At 33.4% G+C, this 18033-nt stretch overlaps 1 protein-coding gene across 2 annotated transcripts in view; it reads right to left on the bottom strand.

Annotated features, from left to right (window-relative positions):
- The window catches only part of LOC134853017 (sortilin-like), a 36185-nt gene extending 31796 nt beyond the window's left edge, over window positions 1-4389 (bottom strand). The window contains exons 1-2 of one of the 2 annotated variants that reach the window (XM_063868930.1): window positions 3019-4389; window positions 2120-2264 (exon numbers count right to left, since the gene is read on the bottom strand). In XM_063868930.1, the coding sequence (XP_063725000.1) occupies window positions 2120-2264; window positions 3019-3141 (268 nt within the window). In that variant the 5' untranslated portion in view covers window positions 3142-4389. The remainder of the gene's footprint in view (window positions 1-2119; window positions 2265-3018) is intronic. The other variant, XM_063868931.1, reaches the window with a different exon arrangement.
- Between the last annotated feature and the right edge of the window lie 13644 nt (window positions 4390-18033).

The following is an 18033-nucleotide window of genomic DNA, read 5'->3' as shown; positions in this document are numbered from 1 at the left end:
GAGTTGGTTTGAATTGATTTAAAATCGATTAATTTAGCTAAAAAATTGTAGCTTAAAAATTCAATTTCAACCAATTCTTAATTAGTTTAAATCCATTTCTAGGTTTTTGTTCCGACTTTCGCAACGACATTAACGGAATATTTGTTCTCAGGGTGGGTTTTTTTTTCTTCAGACCAATTTCGATTTTTTAAGTAGCCATTTTTGACGGGATTTTTTTATGTAATTCAAAAGGTATTGTTGTCCTGAGCTTACATTTGAAAGAATATTTCTCCTATGATTGTTTTTCGTAAAGTTATGAGGGTTTAAAGAAGGGCATTTTGGCCAATTTGGGACAATTAATGCGCGATATGTTTTGCGCTATTAACGCGTAAGCGAGATTTAATCCATCTTAGAAGTCGTTCCAGAATGGTTCAAGGAAGCTAATAAGCCATAATTGATTTTTAACAGGAGCAAAATCTATCATTTTCTAATTAATATAACGTGTGGGGGGATGTTTTCACAAAACAATTCATTTTTCAAAATATTTTTTACAATTTTGTTTTAACATTTAAATTTTACTGCTCCATAGACCTTAAAGCGCAGCTCATTCATATACAATTTCATTCAAATTATATACAGATTACATTCAAACTTTCTAGACTATGAAACAATAGTGAAAATGAAAACAAGACTGCTCGTATCAATCGAACCCCTGAATATTCCGACTGCCTTTTAAGGTTCATGGAGCAGTAATAACATTAAACAATTAAATGTAATAAAAGAAAATGAAAAAAAAAATCCAAATTTGAAATTTTTTATATGACAATCATCCCCCCACACGCCATATAAAGTACAAAAGGATAGATTTTATTCTTGTAACAAATCAATTACGGCAGATAAGCTTCTTTCAACCAATTTAGAATGATTTCTAATACGGATTAAATCTCCGCTTACGCGTTAATAGCGCGAATTATATCGCGCGTTAATTGTCCCAAATTGTTCAAAATGACCAAAATGGCAATCTTTACACCCTCATAACTCTACGAAAAATGATCACAGGCAAAATATCTTTTCAAATTTAAGCTCAGGACAACAATAGCTTTCGAATGATACAAAAAATTCCGTCAAAAATGGCTAGCTAAGAATTCGAAATTTGTCTGAAAAAAACTCACCCCGAGCACAAATACTCCGTTACTTTCGTATCGAAAGACGGAACAATAAAGCTATGACTTACGCTACTCAATTAACTTTTTTATGTTTGGCCTGATTACAATTTTGTATTCAGGCCAAACAGTGTGTATTTTCAGTGTGTATTTTCATTTGAGTTTTTCATTCCTTTAGTTTCAAAACAAAAGGAATAAATAAGTTAGATCAAATGTGTTCAGATTTTGATGATTTACATTAATTTGCGAAAATCCATCAAATTGATTTAAACCCAATTTTTGGACTATAGAATTTTTTTAAATGAAAAAATCGACTTAATCCATTCTAAATATTCTAAATAAGTTTCTATATGGCCTCTGTAATTTTCTTTACGGTATGTTATCAATATACTCCTCAACAGGGGCGGATTTAGGATTTTCTCGAGAGGAGCGGATTTTCAAAAAAGTTTCAAAAATTATCAAAAATTTTGACGACCTTTTTTTTAGGTCGACCAAATTGATTTTCAGAGCTCTCCTAAAACAGTGAAAAGACGCTGTTTTGGCCAAATTTTCTGCACCGCAGGCAAATTTTTGAAAAAAAACTGGTCAAAAAGCCGTTTTAGGCAATTTTTGGAAAATTTTGACAAAAAAAATCGCGTTTTTTTTGGCGCGCGCTCCCCCAAAGTTAGTATATATTGGCGCCAAAGGCGTCTTTAGAAAAATTTTAGGATCCGTCAGCAAAAATGGATCTCATAAAAAGTACCAAAGGGGGACCCTTTGGGTCGGCAGAGGGTCGAATCCCTAAGGAGAGGGCGTCCGAACACACCCCCCCCCTAAATCGGCCACTGCTCCTCAATATAAAGTTCAATGTTGGGCTTGTCAGTGCGGGTCACAACAATTAAGTTTTCAATGTTCTTTGTTCGAAGCTAAAAACTGAACTACTTTCAGTAATCTATGTCATTTGATGAGTCCATGCATTTCTTATCTGCCTCTCTTACCGTTCAGATCAACGTGTGGAGCTACTTTTCTGAAGTTGTAGGAGAAGCCGTAGTCGTAGTCTGTGTAGTTATATCCATCGTGAGTCACTGTCGGGGGGTAGTTGAAGGCCTTCATCAGGGAAACCACAAAGTTGGACAAAGAATACTACATGAAAGAAGCAGGTGTGATTACTTGATGGACATGGAGATAATTCTTTACTGGTTGTTTTTCAAGGTGGTGACGTGTCACAAAGCTCTAGTACTAGAAGAGAAAAAATAGGTTTTGCTCGAATAGACAACGTTTTATAGAAAAAGGAACAAAAAAAATTTCAAAATCAGATATACACACTGATGCAAGCTTTTCCCGTTTTTTTTTTCCCAATGTGAGGGCGTGACAAATATATTTTTTGACAAAAAGGCGAGGAGCAAGGAGGTAGTAGCTAGAGTTTCCGCCTCTCAATCAAAAGGCCAGTGGTTTGAGACCCACCAGGATCCGTACCCATTGCCTGTGGGAGAGGCCTGCTTGGATAATACAATTTTCACAATTAGTTTGAGCAGAAATTTGAGCGTTTTTTCAGTAAAGAATTGAGCCAATAAACAGCTTTGAGTAGAGCCCTATTCTAAGCGTTTTTCTTCAGCTCAAGCTCATTAGTGAACAAAATCCGCGCGCCAAAAAACGCAATTTTTAGGTCAAAATTTTACAAAAATGTGCAGAAAAATGCCTCAGGAAACTTGATCAAAGTTAGGGTATTTATAATGATTCAAGACAACTCAGGAAATCAATTTGAGAGAACTACAAAAGACGTCAAAATTCGGGTTTTTAGCAATGGTGATAAGAAAACCTCTGCAAAAAGAAGTAGGCAGAACTAAAAAGAATCCAATTGTGAGAAATTCTTTATTTATTTTCCCTGAAAACTTACTTGAATGATTGCTGAGTGTTTGGTCTGGAGAATCGGGTCAAACTGGCAACCACCGTCGGTCAACGAAATCCAGTGGAGGAAAATGAAAAACAGAGGTAACATATTTTTGATCGAAAACTTCATAATCTTTTTTTTTGATGAATGGAATTGATAAGTAGAATAAAAATGATGAATTGATTTGCCTTTTTTGAAAGTTTCAAGTCATGGTAAAATTATTACTAGTTGAAGCTATGTAAATCTACAAAGAAGTAAAATTTATGGTATAACTTGTGGTTTCTGATTTCAAAGAAACATCTGGGTTCTTTAGGATGACAAACCTAACAAAATCAGTTTTTGAAGAGAGTTTGACCTTGATGAGCTATAACTTCAAAAGTTTTAATAAGTTTTCACTCAGAACAATAGATAATACGCCAATATTACGAATTCAATATGAGCTCTCGCATTTAGGGTTTTCTGCTCTCTGGAGAATTACAGGGTAAAGCTGATGAAGCTATCCAACGTATGGCGGATCTAGGGCAAATTTCTCCAAGGATAAAAGAATTAAATATACTTATTTTGTTAAAATAAATAAAGGTAAAACACAAAGTTTTCCGGCGAAGTTGCTTCACAAAAGAAGATCAAATTAACAATTATCTTCAAAATTTGTAATCTTTCTTCCCATTCGAGACTCGAGCTTGATTTGGATGTTTGACTTTCATCATTCGTTATACAAAAGGCGGGATGATAATGCAAAACTTATTGCATAAACTTTGCATTCGGGTTTTTGGAAGTTTCCTATCAAAAATCAGAGTTTTATATACCTAATTTGACAATTTTGGAAAGTATGATTTTTTGAAATTTCTCTTCGTATTTGAACTTTTGCTTCACTTTTGTGGAGTGAAGTCGGGCAAAATTCAAAGAACCTTTATTGACCTTTTAGACCGACCTGTTTTGACTAAGATTCTGCCTTTGTATTAAGAGGAGATAAAAAGTACACTCTAAACACAAGTTGTTAGTAAAGAAGCTTCGCTACGCTTTGTTTGAACTTGACGACAGCTGATAATTGAATTTGCTCTTCGGATTTTTCAAATTTGTTCTCTCGAAGATTTTGTCAAATGAAGTGAGTTTTAAACTATTTTAATAAGATTTACAAAACGACACTTTCTCTCAAATTATCAAATGTAGCTCGAAACTTTATCGTAGCTCAGAAGACTTCAAGACGATGTTTCTTGAATGATTTTAAGCTCTACCTGAGTCATTAAAAGTTGCCATAGAGTCTCCAGAATTACATGCTGTAACCTATGGGGTGTTTCCAAAATCATTCAGATACAAAAGCATGAAGGGGCGTGGCCTTGATAATTTTATAAAAGAGGTCTCTAGAATAAATAGGAGTTGCCGATTTTAAACAATATAAATATTTAATAATTTTCAATTTTTTCAACAGTTTTTTTTCGGTTTTTAAAAGCGATATTTAAAATTGAGTTGTTGAGTTATTCACGGTCAAGCTTTTTGCTCTGTTCGTTTTTTTTGTCAAAATTGCTAAAAAAATATTTTCAATTTTGAAGAGTTATATTGAAGCTGTTCTCTAATCCATTTTATAGCTTTTAAATTTACGTTAATTGAACAATCAGCGTTTATTGCCTGATATTATAAAATTGACTAATTGGCTAAAATTGTTCCAAAATGTAATAAAAACCAAAGTCTAGTAATCCAAAGTCATATGTCTACCATGTTTAGTCTATTCTAAACTTGCCAGATTATCCAATACAACAAACGTCATTGCAGTAAACAATTGGTAACTAACTACCTAACTAGTTTACCAATAACCCGCAGTCTTGTTTCTATAACTTCCAAACTTAAGGAACTAAATTCCGACTGGAAAACCTGGTAGTGTTTGCAACACTTTATCAAAGTGGGGAATTAATTTTATCGCCTCAGTCCAGATTACAATTTGATCCAGTTTAGGCTCTGGACTGAAACTGTAAATAGCGTGAATATGTTAAGAATGAAGCTCGACATTGGACGAATTGAGGTTCTTATTGACTGAACTTATTAGGGTCAAATGACTTCTAGCCTCAAAACATTTAATAGTTGTTAAGGTATCTCAGTCAAGTATCATATCATATTCAATAAAATTATTGGTAAGAATTTTAAGTTCGCAAATCTAAAAACGTTCAAAAAAATTTGCTCCGCTGAAACTCATAGTCAGTTTTAAAAAAAAAAAAAAACTTTTTGGAGAGAATCAATTTTTTCAACTTTTAGTCTTCGCGATTCCAAACAACCAGAAGTTTCAAATTTCAATTCTTCCATATAATCTCTTTTTTGATATATCGGTCCAGCGAACTTCTCGCTCCAGACACCCATCTATATAATTTGCCCGGAAGCACCCGCATATCGCATCAAACAAGCCTCAAGAAGTTGAATTCGAATGACCTCAATCTCAATTGACCTCACTTGTCTCGCCAATTTTCAGTTTAGACATGTAATGAAATTTCAAGTCATTATGAACTCTATATCACTCAAAAATAACATGAGTTCAGCTGGACTTCGTTTTCATCTGACTTAAGAATCGATCGTTTGGGTCGGTTCAAAGTGGGTTTTTTGACGCAACCTGTGTTGGTCGACCAATTTTTTATGAATCGAAAGGCCTTAACACATATCACGAAAAGAGTCAATCAGTGTAGATACACAAGTCGACAAGCTTCGATGGGGGATCGATCAGTCTGTTTTCAGCACCATTATCGCTTGCAGTGAGAAAACTTCAAAATGAGGGATTTTTTTTGACACCCTTTAATTCAAGTGAAGTAATTTTTTCTTACCAAAACGAAGAGATACGATGCTGCTGGATCCATTCTTTCAATAATTAGCAAAAAATCAAGGAATTGTGATGATGTTTTTTGTACCGTGTGATTGTTTTCCGATCAAGCTTTTTTTACGCTCAATCGAGATTGCACTGCATTGTAGGCTTAGCAAGCTCGCTTAGTGATCATATAAAACAATCGGATAAAATAATTAATCTGGTTTTTCAAACTCATTTATCAGAAGTTGGGTTCACTTTAGACGAAAAATGATTCCATAAAGATAGCTTGGAGTTTCAACCAAAGTTTTAATATATGATTTAATGCTCCTAATTTGAACTCAAAATTAAACCCATAAGGTTGTTCAATTTGTCCGGTTCAAAATTACGCTCAAAACACAGGGCCATTTGATGAATAAGAAACTTCTATTACAACCAAATTGTATCAAAAAAACTTTGGGGAAAATTCATTGTGAATTTTGTTTTCATCAAATTTGTCATGCAAAAACATAGTGATAAATCGATGAACCGCAAGAAACTCGTCATTAAAAGTCAAACCAGAATTGAAAAACCTCATCACAATTCGGCGAGTTTTTGCTGTCTTAATAATCATAATAATAATAATAATAATAATCATAATCATAATAATAATCAAATTATAATCATAATAAGATTGAATTAAACCCGCAAGGCGGGGATTAGTTGCTCTTAGTCATTGAAATCAAAGTTAGTAAAATCAACTTAAAAACCACGACTCTGGATAAATCGAATATTTAAACGTTTGTAGTTTGTCAAACAATAACAGATTCAAATTCTTTCTAAAGATTACAGGTTCTTGAAAGCGATCATAGCCAGGCAAATTTTTCGATCTCTCGAGGGTGTTTGACATTTCTGCGACACGGTGAATAAAAATTTCACAAAATTTGCTCCGTGTTATCGTTGGTATTCTCAAAAACGTCTTGTTTTCCGTTTGATTTGTATCGGGGCTCCTGTCGATTGTCCGAAAAACAAAAAAATTCATCGGCAACTTGTTATTAAGAATGTTATTCAGCAAAGTTAAATCGTTTTTAAATATTATCAGTGAAATTGGCAACAGTTTAGTTTTATTCAAGTTAAAAAAAATAAGCATTTCAATTCATGTTTTTTTTTCTAACACCATTTTAAGCATCGTCGTTGAAATTTTGTATTTGCATACATTGGTTTTTAGTCGCAAACCAAACTGGAGATGCATAAATATTTTTGATAGTGTGCAAGTTTTAAAAAGCGAAGCCCGAATAGAGCTACTCAGTGAGTTTAGGGAAGATCATCTAATGTAATTAAGTTCCTTGTTTGCTTTTTTAAGCCTTTCGGTGATGTGGTATATCCATGAAATCTTGAAATTGCTCCAAACTCCAAGGTATTTAACAGTGGCTCTTGAAACTAGTTGTTCTCCATCAAAAGATAAAAGATCGCTCGAAAGATAATGCTAGTTTGATTTTTGAAATCTAATTTGTTCAATTTTGTCAAACATGGAGTCATTTCTGTTTTTTTGGCTCCCAGGTGATTACATTGGTTAAGTCTGTTTGATTCGAAGAAATTTCAAACAATTTCCCAATAATTTTTGTATCGTCATCATATAAAAAGGAAGGCTTGTCTATCATTTCTGTCATATCGTTTATATATAAAGAAAACAAGAACACTGCAAAAATGATCTCTGTGGAACGCCACTTGTTATATTGAGGGAATGGGACAATGTATTACGAAGAAAAATTATTTGTTTTCTGTTTCTGAGATAAGATGCAAAAAATTGAAGAAAATCATGGTTGATGCTTGTATAAAGTGATGTTATGGCTAAAAGAGTCGAAAGCTTTTGCAATGTCTTAAAACGGCGTGAGAGGTAATTCTCCTTGTTCTAATTCCTTGTATACAACATCACGCACAATATAAAGTTTGTCAGAGTCGAATGATGTTTTCGAAAACCATGTTGGTTTTTAAACAGTTTTCTTTGAATAAATCTCGACTATATAAAACTTGCTCACATATTAGGGTGAGTGCAGGCAGTTTTGAAACGGGCCTGTAATTTTCAATGTTCATACGAGAAACTTTTTTGTGTAAGGGAGGAACGTGTGCTACTTTCTAGATATCTGGAATTTGATTATTACTGACTATGCACTTAAACAATTCAACAAAATCATTCAAACAGAACTGTAAAACAAAAATTAACAGGCTAGGAAATATATCATCAACTGAATTTTTTCCTGATTTGCCTTTACTCAATTTGTTAAGAACTTTGCATTGCGAAACGAAAATTTATTCGTGTATTCCTGGAAAATTACTTTCGTTTGGAACACTCAATGGTTCGTTGTCTATTTTATACACAGATGCAAAAAACTCGTTAAAAGCCTCGCAGATTGCAAAATCAGAGCATAAATTGGTATTTTTGTATTCTATTGCCTTTCCTTTCATCGATCTGGGAAAAATGTAAGTCGTTTTTAAATCGATGCCTTTCATTGACTCAAAGTAAATGGCTTTGTCTAGTTCTAAAGAATCATTCAATTCTTGCTTGCAGCGTTTAACTTTCTCGTCAGAATAATTATGTTTCAATGCCATCTGAAGACAATTTTCAGCATTTATTGGGTCTGATGACATCCAATGGGGGTCTTTAGAGCCACGAATTATCTTTTTTTGGAATATATTGATAATACAACCCATAGAAAGTTTCAAGCATTCTATTTGCATCATTCGAGCAATGAAGTCTGTTGTTTAAGAATAACAAACGCAATGATTCGGAGTCTGCTTTACGATACAGTAACGGTTTAAATTCATCTGTTCTGTTTCAATTTCAAATGCTATTCGACAGGAAAGGGCAGGATGATCTGAGAAGCTTTGGTTTAGTTCGCAGTTATTACATAAGAAAGGATTGTATGTTAATAATAGGTCTCGCTGTAAAAAATCATTTTCTCTCAGTAAGACAAGATTGAATTGCCATTGATTTCACAAAATTGGATTCACGTTGGTCATCGCTTGATAAAATAGTCCAATAAATTGAAGTAAAAATCAAATCGCTGCAGAAAATCTAGTGCGTTGTGTTGGAATTAGATTCTAATATATGTACCTTGAGTTGTTTGTTCAATTCTTTCAAAAAAAATTCAGTTTAGATTATTAGGTCTGTCATGGGGTGGTTTGTAAATGGCTATTACGCAAAGCGTTAGGATTATTCAGCTTCAAACTAAATATAAACCAAAGTCAAAAATAACTGATTGATCATCAATGACATTTAAATTAGATGCTTTCTTAACCGACGTTAGGGCTCCTTCATGTTTTCTCATCAGAAAGGCGAATTAATTCAACTACAGTTGTGCAGAAGACACAGTATTTTCAAAACGTTTATCCAACCATGTTTCACTTAGGGCAACAACGTCAGGTTGATGGATTCGCAATAATTTGTCGAGCTTGATTTTCCGTTCAATTATTAAAAATGATATCAGTTCATTTAAAGTTTTTTGTCATTTAATAGTCAAGAGGAATTTGATCACACTAAGGTTGAACTTCTTTGTTACAGTCAGTTGTGTAAGTGACAAACACAAGGCTACCAGCCTTTATTTTGAATTCTGATTTTTATTTTTGCATCAAAGTACTCAAATGATATCTCTGTTTTAGAACTTTCCTTTCATTCTGATAGTCCACATAATTCATAAATTCCTTGATATGCATAGTCGAAATCTTCTACTTTCTCAATTACCGAAAAGTAAATTTTGAAATCAAAGAGATGGAATGTAAAAGACAAGAGTTCTTGTTTTGTCTGGTTGTTCTTTTCCAAGTCTAAAACAGTCGCTCACAGTAATTTCTCTAAGTTCCATCCTATCTTTGATTAATTGCAGCAAACTAATTCTGTCCTTTTCAATTTAAACAACTTTATCGTCCTACATATTTTCTGCTAATCCATTCATCACTAGTTTCGTTCCAATAAGACTAGAGTCTGTTTTAGCTTGGTTTGTGATGGGAGCATTATTAGTTGTTGTAGATAAACTGCTCTGATTTGATATATTTTTGCGCAAAATGCTGATATCTCTCTCAGTTGACAAAAAATTGTTACTCAGTCTAATGAACTGCTTCAAAGAAGCAAGGTTTTTTTTAATTCTGAAGTTTTTTTTCTGAATTGTCAATATTTGGTCGTAATTCTGTTGTATTGAAAAATTTACATCGGCTCAATTGCTTCGGATCGCTAAATTTGCCTTTCGCGTTTTTTTTGTGATTTTCTCAAAAGATTGTTTGAATTTATTTTCTTATATTTTTAAGTCTTAACACTCCCCGCATTTCCAGAAAAAACTTTTACTTTGCCTAATTTTTTGGAGAACTTCCTTAGGCAATTTGTTACAGTCATCGTGAAACCAGGTTTCTCAATTGTCACACGAATGACAGTTATTTTTGCATTATTTCTGCAAAGCTTTTATGGATATTCGGGATCTTCAAGTAATAAAACACTTATATTCAGTTTATTAAACGTTTTCAGTTTTATTTTTGGCATTTTTTCGGAAAAAAACTTGAGAGAATAGTTGGATTGCTATCACTAAGCTCAACAATCCGCTCCAAGGCTCTGTTGAATCTGGATGCTTTCAATCCAGCCCAAGTGTCCACCAATAGGGATCTGTTGGAGTGTTCTTTCTAAATGTTTCCAAAGCAGTTCAAAATTCCACTACTGGGTAAATTTATTTTCAGGACCCCACGCGCACAGTTTCACTGGTCATCTTGCTTTTCAGCCCCCCCCCCCCCCCCAACGAGCACAGTTTTCACTGGTGATCTGATATAGTATTGAGACGCAAAAAAGAAGCAATTTTATAAAAAACATAAATTTTTTTAGATCCATTTTTTTTTCAAAGCAAACCGCAAAAGAAGTTAACAATCTGAGTTATGCAAAAGGAAAAGCCTAAAAGACTCAATAGACTAAGTCTTAATGAAATGGGATACAGCTCATGAAAAACAACTTTTTGAAGCATCACGTACGTAACTGATGAAAGGCACTCTAAAGAACGCTAAAGAAGACAAAAACCAAAAAAACTCTCATGAGCTCTAGATGATTCGAAAGTCACACTTTTTACGACATCGCATAAGCCGCCAGTGACTTTGAAAAAGTTAGAGTAAAGTTTGAATCTACATACGACAAAATAACTTCAAAAAAGTCAATAAATTTGACGAAGGTCTAGAAGGGTTAACAGAGGATGATGTTTGACCCACACAGTGTTTACCCCACAGAATCCTTCTTACGCTTATCGAAACACGTTTGAACAAGAATTGTAATCATCAAATCGATTATATGAGGAAGCATGTTTGGGTGAGGAGGTCAAAAACAGATATGGACGAGAAAAAAGTAAACAAAACGCAACAAAAATTAACAAACTGATAACGTTTACTTTTGAATTTTTGAAATAAGAGGGGGAAAAGAATGAAGAAAAAAAAGATAGCAGTTTTCAAATAGGAGTGAACTAAAATAAAAAAACCTACCCGTACAGAAAACTGTGAGAAATCTCTATGATAAGCGTTTTTTCATTAATAAAAATTGTATGACAAGCATTTTTCCATAAACCAAAAAAAATGATTTTCTGTCTTATTTTAATTAAAAATTTTTTTTGGCTGTATTCGTAACCGAACGCAAGTGACAAAGACCCTGGTTTACTCAATGCACCAAAGGTTCAACAGTCTTGCATTTACAATGCATAGAAAACGACCTGAATTTTCCTAGAGCTGTTTTTCACAAATGATGTGACGACAGTAACAAACTTTTAAATTTTGGCAAAACATTTCAACGATGACAACTTTTGAAATTTGAATTTTCAAATTATCAGGCATTGATCAACGCATACATAAACATGAAATACCAAAGAAACAGGCGTTTTCAGCGTTTTTTAAAAAAATTATAAAAGGAAAAAAATCCATCATTAGTGTATCCAGGACTACGTTATGCTCATAAAAAACTTGGCATGCAAAATTTTTTTTGAAAATGTTTTTTTTGAGTACAAACAGCAATTTGCAGGTTAAAAAAACCAAAAAAAAAATTATGGGCAATTTGAAAGTTACTGACAGAAAAAATTTTTGTGTCGCCATCAATAAAATGTTCGTCATAAAGTTTACATACTTGAGAATTGCATGATGAGCATTTATTTCAAAAATGAAAAAAAATACCAGACTATCATTAGAATCAAACAGCTACAGAAATAAGTTTTTTTTTCAACCATTTTCGAAACTGTACAAAAATTTTATGACAAGCTTTTTTCCATAATCTTGATGCATGGAGTTGTATGATAAGGATTTTGGGGTATGGAGGTCAACCTGGGTGTCTGAAACTTTCAGAATAAAATAAAACACCTAAAGTCCAATTTTGTCAAATATAATCAAACTAAAATTGTTTTATTGCATAAAAACAGCAATCTATTGAATTACAACCTATTTTTTTTATGTCTTAGAGAGACATGGCCACAAACTCACAACATAATGAAAAATATTCCATAGAACTGTAGAACTGTGGTGCAGGCTCCCTCTACGTGATACTATGACCAGTATTAGTACCCGTACCGAGAAAATTCTTTACTTCTGACCTGAAATACTTTGTCTTATCAAATTTTCCGGCTAAAAATTCTTTATAAAATGTTAAAATAAAACAGGGATTTTTTTCATTTCGCATCTTTTTTGTGATCAGAAATCAGCAATCTAGGCTATTTCTAGATAGAAAAAGTCTCTTGGTGCAGCTCGAACACCCAATCTTCAACGTGTTAGGCGGTTGTGCTAACCACTTGGCCACATGCCGTGGTAAACCAGAATAGTTATAGCAAATTAAGGCAAAGTAACGCTTGTTATTAAAAGTGTTAATTTGCGTTGAAATTCTACTGTTATTGTGTATACTCGAAAAATGTTTATCTCGTTGCGGCTGAGCAGTGAACTGATTTCTGATTATTTTTTTTCCAGAAACTGTTAATTTCTAAGCTAGAAAAGATATAGACCATTTCTGCTCAGAAAAAAACGAGAAAACTTGGCTAGTTATCTATAAAAAACTTCGATCTAGAAAAACAGCCGCCGGTGAGTACGGGTAGACAAAATGAACCTCAAACTGAAATTGATAGGGTTACTAACCATATTCAACTTTTATTTTTTTTTCAGTAAAATCAATAACTGCTACCTTGATCCAGTTATTAGAAAAAAGCATAAAAAAACTGAAAACTTTGAAAAGGCCCATTTTGTATAAGCTATGATCTTCTTTTAAAATAACCCCAGTTCTCCAGCTCTTTCCTCACACAACCACAATTTCTGACATTTCTATTGGGATTTCGACTTAACTCAGCGTACGAGAAAAAATGAGACATAACTTTGTCATGCCGACTCTATAACATCGATGACGCATGCATAGAAGATGTTCACTTTGTCGAGGCCCACCCTTCTGAAGGTTAAAGATCACAGCGCAGAAAAGAGTATGCTTTTTTTACAATCTGTCGTTTTTCTTCTTTTTCCTGTTGAAAAAAGTTAAATGTTGTCCCCAAATCACTCATTTTCCTAGAGTGAGTTCAAATTTTGGTTATTTTGGTTAAGTAAATTTATTCAATACCAAAATTCGGCCTACTAAAGACTTATGTGTTCAATAACACAAGAGCAAAAATATATCATTTCATCAGTTCAACATAAAACGACAGTTGTTGAAAACGCGAAAGGCACATCTTGATAACACATCTTTATTATGCAAAATTACTCAAAATATCGTGGTTAGCTTGAGGAAAATGCATCACATCAAAATATATTGAAATTTTAACGCTAGAATTGTAGCTAACTGCACATTTTTTCAAAAGCGATATGATATTACTTTTTCATTATAGCACAAAATTTTAGTCCTCAACATGGCGTAAACTTTGAAAATGTGGTGCATGGTTTCAATTTTTTGATTCCTTCTAAACAGTACAATATGGTACCAGTTTATTCAAGTGGGAGCGTAGCACGCTGAGCTTGTGTGTGGGGTGTTCAACAATGCCAAAATATAACAGCCAAGAAAATGAGAGTGCCAAAAAATGTTTTGTTCTGATGTGCTTAAAAGTGAAAAAAAAACTGCTCGTATCAGGGCGAAGCCCTGATTGTTCCGACTGCCTTTAAGGTTTATGGAGCAGTAAAAACATAAGCAACATAAAAACATTAAATTAAATAAAATAAAACGAAAATTTTTATTTTTAAAATTTGAAATTTTTTCTATGAAAATCATCCCCCACACGCCATATAAAGTACAAAAGAATAAATTTCGCTTCTAGTAACAAATCAATTAAGGCAAATAAGCTTATTTCAACCAATTTGGAACGATTTCTAAGACGGATTAAATCTCAGCGTTGATAGCACGAAATATATCGCGCGTTAATTGTCCCAAATTGGCCAAAATGGAAATATTTAAACCCCCATAAGTTTACGAAAATTGATCACAGGTGAAATATCTTTCCAAATTTAAGCTCAGGACAACAATACTTTTTGATTGATAAAAAAAATCCGTCAAAAATGGCTAGTTAAAAAGTCGAAATTTGTCTGAAGAAAAAAAAACCCACACCGAGCACAAATATTCCGTTAATTACGTATCGAGAGTCGGAACAACAAGACTGCTCGTAACAGGGCGAAGCCTTGAATGTTCCGACAGCCTTTTAAGGTTTATGGCGCAGTTGTAACATAAAAAAATTAAATATAGTAAAATAAAATAAAAAATAAAAGTTTTTTAAAATTTGAAAATTTTTAGGAAAATTATTCCCCGACACGCCATATAAAGTGCGAAAGGATAGATTTCGCTCCTTGTAACAAATCAATTAAGGCAAATCAGCCTTTTTCACCAAATTTTGAGTGATTTCTAAGAGGAATTAAATCTCCGCTTACGCATTAATAGCGCGAAATATATCGCGCGTTAATTGTCCCAAATTGGCCAAAATGGAAATATTTAAACCCCCATAACTTTACGGAAATTGATCACAGGTGAAATATCCTTTCAAATTTAAACTCAGGGCAACAATACTTTTTGACTGATATAAAAAAAAAATTCCGTCAAAAATGGCTAGTTAAAAAGTCGAAATTTGTCTGAAGAAAAAAAAACCCACCCCGAGCACAAATATTCCGTTCCTTACGTATCGAAAGTCGGAACAACAAGACTGCTCGTATCAGGGCGAAGATGTGAAAGTTCCGACTGTCTTTTAAGGTTTATGAAGCAGTAGTAACATAAAAAAAATTAAATATAGTAAAATAAAATAAAAAAAAAGGTTTTACAAAATTTGAAATTTTTTAGGAAAATTATTCCCCCACACGCCATATAAAGTGCAAAAGGATAGATTTTGCTGCTTGTAACAAATCAATTAAGGCAAATCAGCTCCTTTCACCAAATTTGGAGTGATTTCTAAGAGGGATTAAATCTCCGCTTACGCATTAATAGCGCGAAATATATCGCGCGTTAATTGTCCCAAATTGGCCAAAATGGCAATCTTTGAACCCCCATAACTTTACAAAAAAAATCACAGATAAAATATTTTTCCCAATTTAAGCTCAGGACAGCAATACTGTTTGAATGATAAAAGAATTTCCGTCAAAATGGCTATTTAAAAAGTCGAAATTTGTCTGAAGAAAAAAAACCCACCCCGAGTACAAATATTCCGTTACTTTCGGAAGAACAAGAAGAAAGTCGGAACAACAAGAACTTCCATAGTCAATCGTTTATATCAAAAGATATACAATTTTAACACGGTTCAATGTTTTGCTTTTTTGATCAATTGCTCATTTAATGCCAACGTTTGCTCCATTTCTGGTTTAGTTTTTTAATTAAAGATAGCATTTCGATACAAAAACAATTTTTTGTTTGCGCTTCAATTTTGGGTTACAAAATTGAATAACAGCGACTGTTTTCTTTTCATTCCAAGCTTTGTTTCAGTTATCAATTTTTTTTATGACAATTTGAGCAAATCTATTGAGCCGGGTTATTTTAAAGCAAATTACAAAAGTTTTCAATTTCCTTCGTAAATTCAAAAACATAGTTTGCGATTGATTGGTTTTGACATAACCGATCGTTTCTTATTTTTTATTTTTTTTCGGAAACAGCTTGGCAGAATCAAAAATAACTGCTCAAAGTTGTGTTTTATTTGGTATATGTTTCTATTCAGTTTTTCCATTTTTTTCTTCATTTTTCGACAATGTTGAAAATAATTTGGCTACTGTTAAATAAACTTTTCAATTTTAGCACTGCTCAAAACTTTTTTCCTGCATTGTTTTTCTTCAGCACTGTTTGTTCAGCTTGTGTCTATTAGCATGCGATTCGTGATTTACTAAGTATTCGCTCGGTCGAAAGTTACATCAGCCTTAAGTTATGAATACTAACTAATACAATCAATTAGTGATTTGAGTTAGGACCGATGGGTATAACTCATAGAGTAATTTCGGATAGGGTACACCGTCTGCTCGTCACGCTATCTTATTTTCGGCCGGATAGATTCGTGCAACTTCTTAGTCTAATACCGATCCTAATCTTACTCTTATACTATCTAGTCTCAGGTTGTTTAACTAGTCTCTGCTAGGCTCAATAGATCTAGGGTATGCTGGTTTATTGCGGCTGCTGAAGTACTCGGGAGAGTTCAACTAATTTCTTAGTTAAATTCAAATCTCTCTGGTGCTGAAATTACAAGTAATTTCAGCACTTACAAATAAGTGGATTGTTAGTTAGATGGATCATGATTGGTTAATGTTAAATACTTTACATTGGTAAAATATCTAATTTATCCAATCATAAAATGTAGTTTAGATCAGGTTCCACCCATACGGGTTTTACAGAGTTTTTTAGAATAGTCTTTCTGCAATTCAAAAGATGGATGATGGACGTTGGTATTTGGCGAACATCTTATTTCTTCTGGGTTTTCTTATTAGAGAAGTCCCAGATTCAATCGTTGTGTCTTCTCAAGACAACGACTGGGTTTTCGCAACAAACTCAAATCTGATTTCAGAATGGTTGGCTATGTCAGGTTTTTCTGTTTCATTGGTGAGAACTTCTTTGTGTTTGACCTTGTCTGGGAATGGCGTGGAGATTGTGCGTGGAGGGGATGCCTGGTTACTCGGATCTGTACGTATACTTGAACATCGAGGTGGTCATTGGTCTAGTTCAATGAAGTCCTTTTCTGCGAAGTCAAGTCGTACTCTAAATCCTTTGAGTTGTGATTGTGGGCGGCATATTGATTGTAGTTGGCCATTCTTTCTCGAGTGTAGTAGGGTCGTTTTGTCTTTGGATGTTCGTCCTTGGTGTTGTATTCTGATCTATGTATTGCATAATGTAATTTACATTTTATAAAACTTTTATTAGTTTAATATTTTTTAATTATGATTTTAGTTAGTTGTTTTCACAAAAGCTTTTTGTTTTAGTTCAGTTATTTTGAAGAGTTACTCACCCTTGAGTAGCTCTTATTAAAAATAGGAGTATGGTCACAAAGCGTGGATGTAGCGCGGTGGGTTAGGCCGGCTATAGAGCATGCTCAGGACGTCCTTCCTGGTGGGTTAGGCCAAGAGTGGGAGTATGATTGCATGCGGTTTTTTTGTGAGAGGTCCTGTTATGTGACAACGTTTTATGTTGGGTTTGTTGTGGTTTTTCTTATGTTTTGTTGGTTGTGTCCTTTTTTCAAAAATCAAATTGTTTGTGGTATGGGTTTGTCTTTAGACTTTTTTGTGTTTTATTATTTCTTTCTTAGACTTTATAATAGTCTTTAAAAGAATAAATTATCCAGTTTTAAACTGGGTTAATCCGGTTTGGGTACCGTTGGTTTCCTTTTCTTAGTCATGCTGTTATGCTATGTGTTGTGGTGTTTAGTAAGCTGCATTGGTTAGTTTTGTTTAGTATATAATTCCTTTCCAACCGGGTTAAAGGAAAGTTTGAAACGTGTTATCTTGTGTTAGAGTTATCGAGTGTGAAAGCTTGAAACTGAAATTCATTATTTTAAACAATTCTTCGTGGGCGAGCTGTGCGAGTTTGGATAGAATTCTTGTGCGAGTGAATGAAAATAGCAAAAGGTTAGTACTGTATTTGCTTCTTATTAATTTACTACATAGAATTTTAATTTTACTGCTAGTTGTTGGGAGAAATTAAGTTACAAATTTTCATCATTATTAGATTTACTGCTTGTGGGGGAAAAATTTATAAATTAATTTACTGCATTGGTATTATATTTATTTAATTGTTGGTGCAAAAATTTAATAGGGTTTTAAACAGTTTTGAGGAAGTTTGCTAT

This window comes from Symsagittifera roscoffensis, chromosome 8 (assembly GCF_963678635.1).
Source record: "Symsagittifera roscoffensis chromosome 8, txSymRosc1.1, whole genome shotgun sequence".
In the NCBI taxonomy this organism is placed as follows: Eukaryota; Metazoa; Xenacoelomorpha; order Acoela; family Convolutidae; genus Symsagittifera; species Symsagittifera roscoffensis.
Note: the sequence above shows the minus strand (reverse complement) of the source record. Positions and strands in the feature narration are given on the sequence as shown.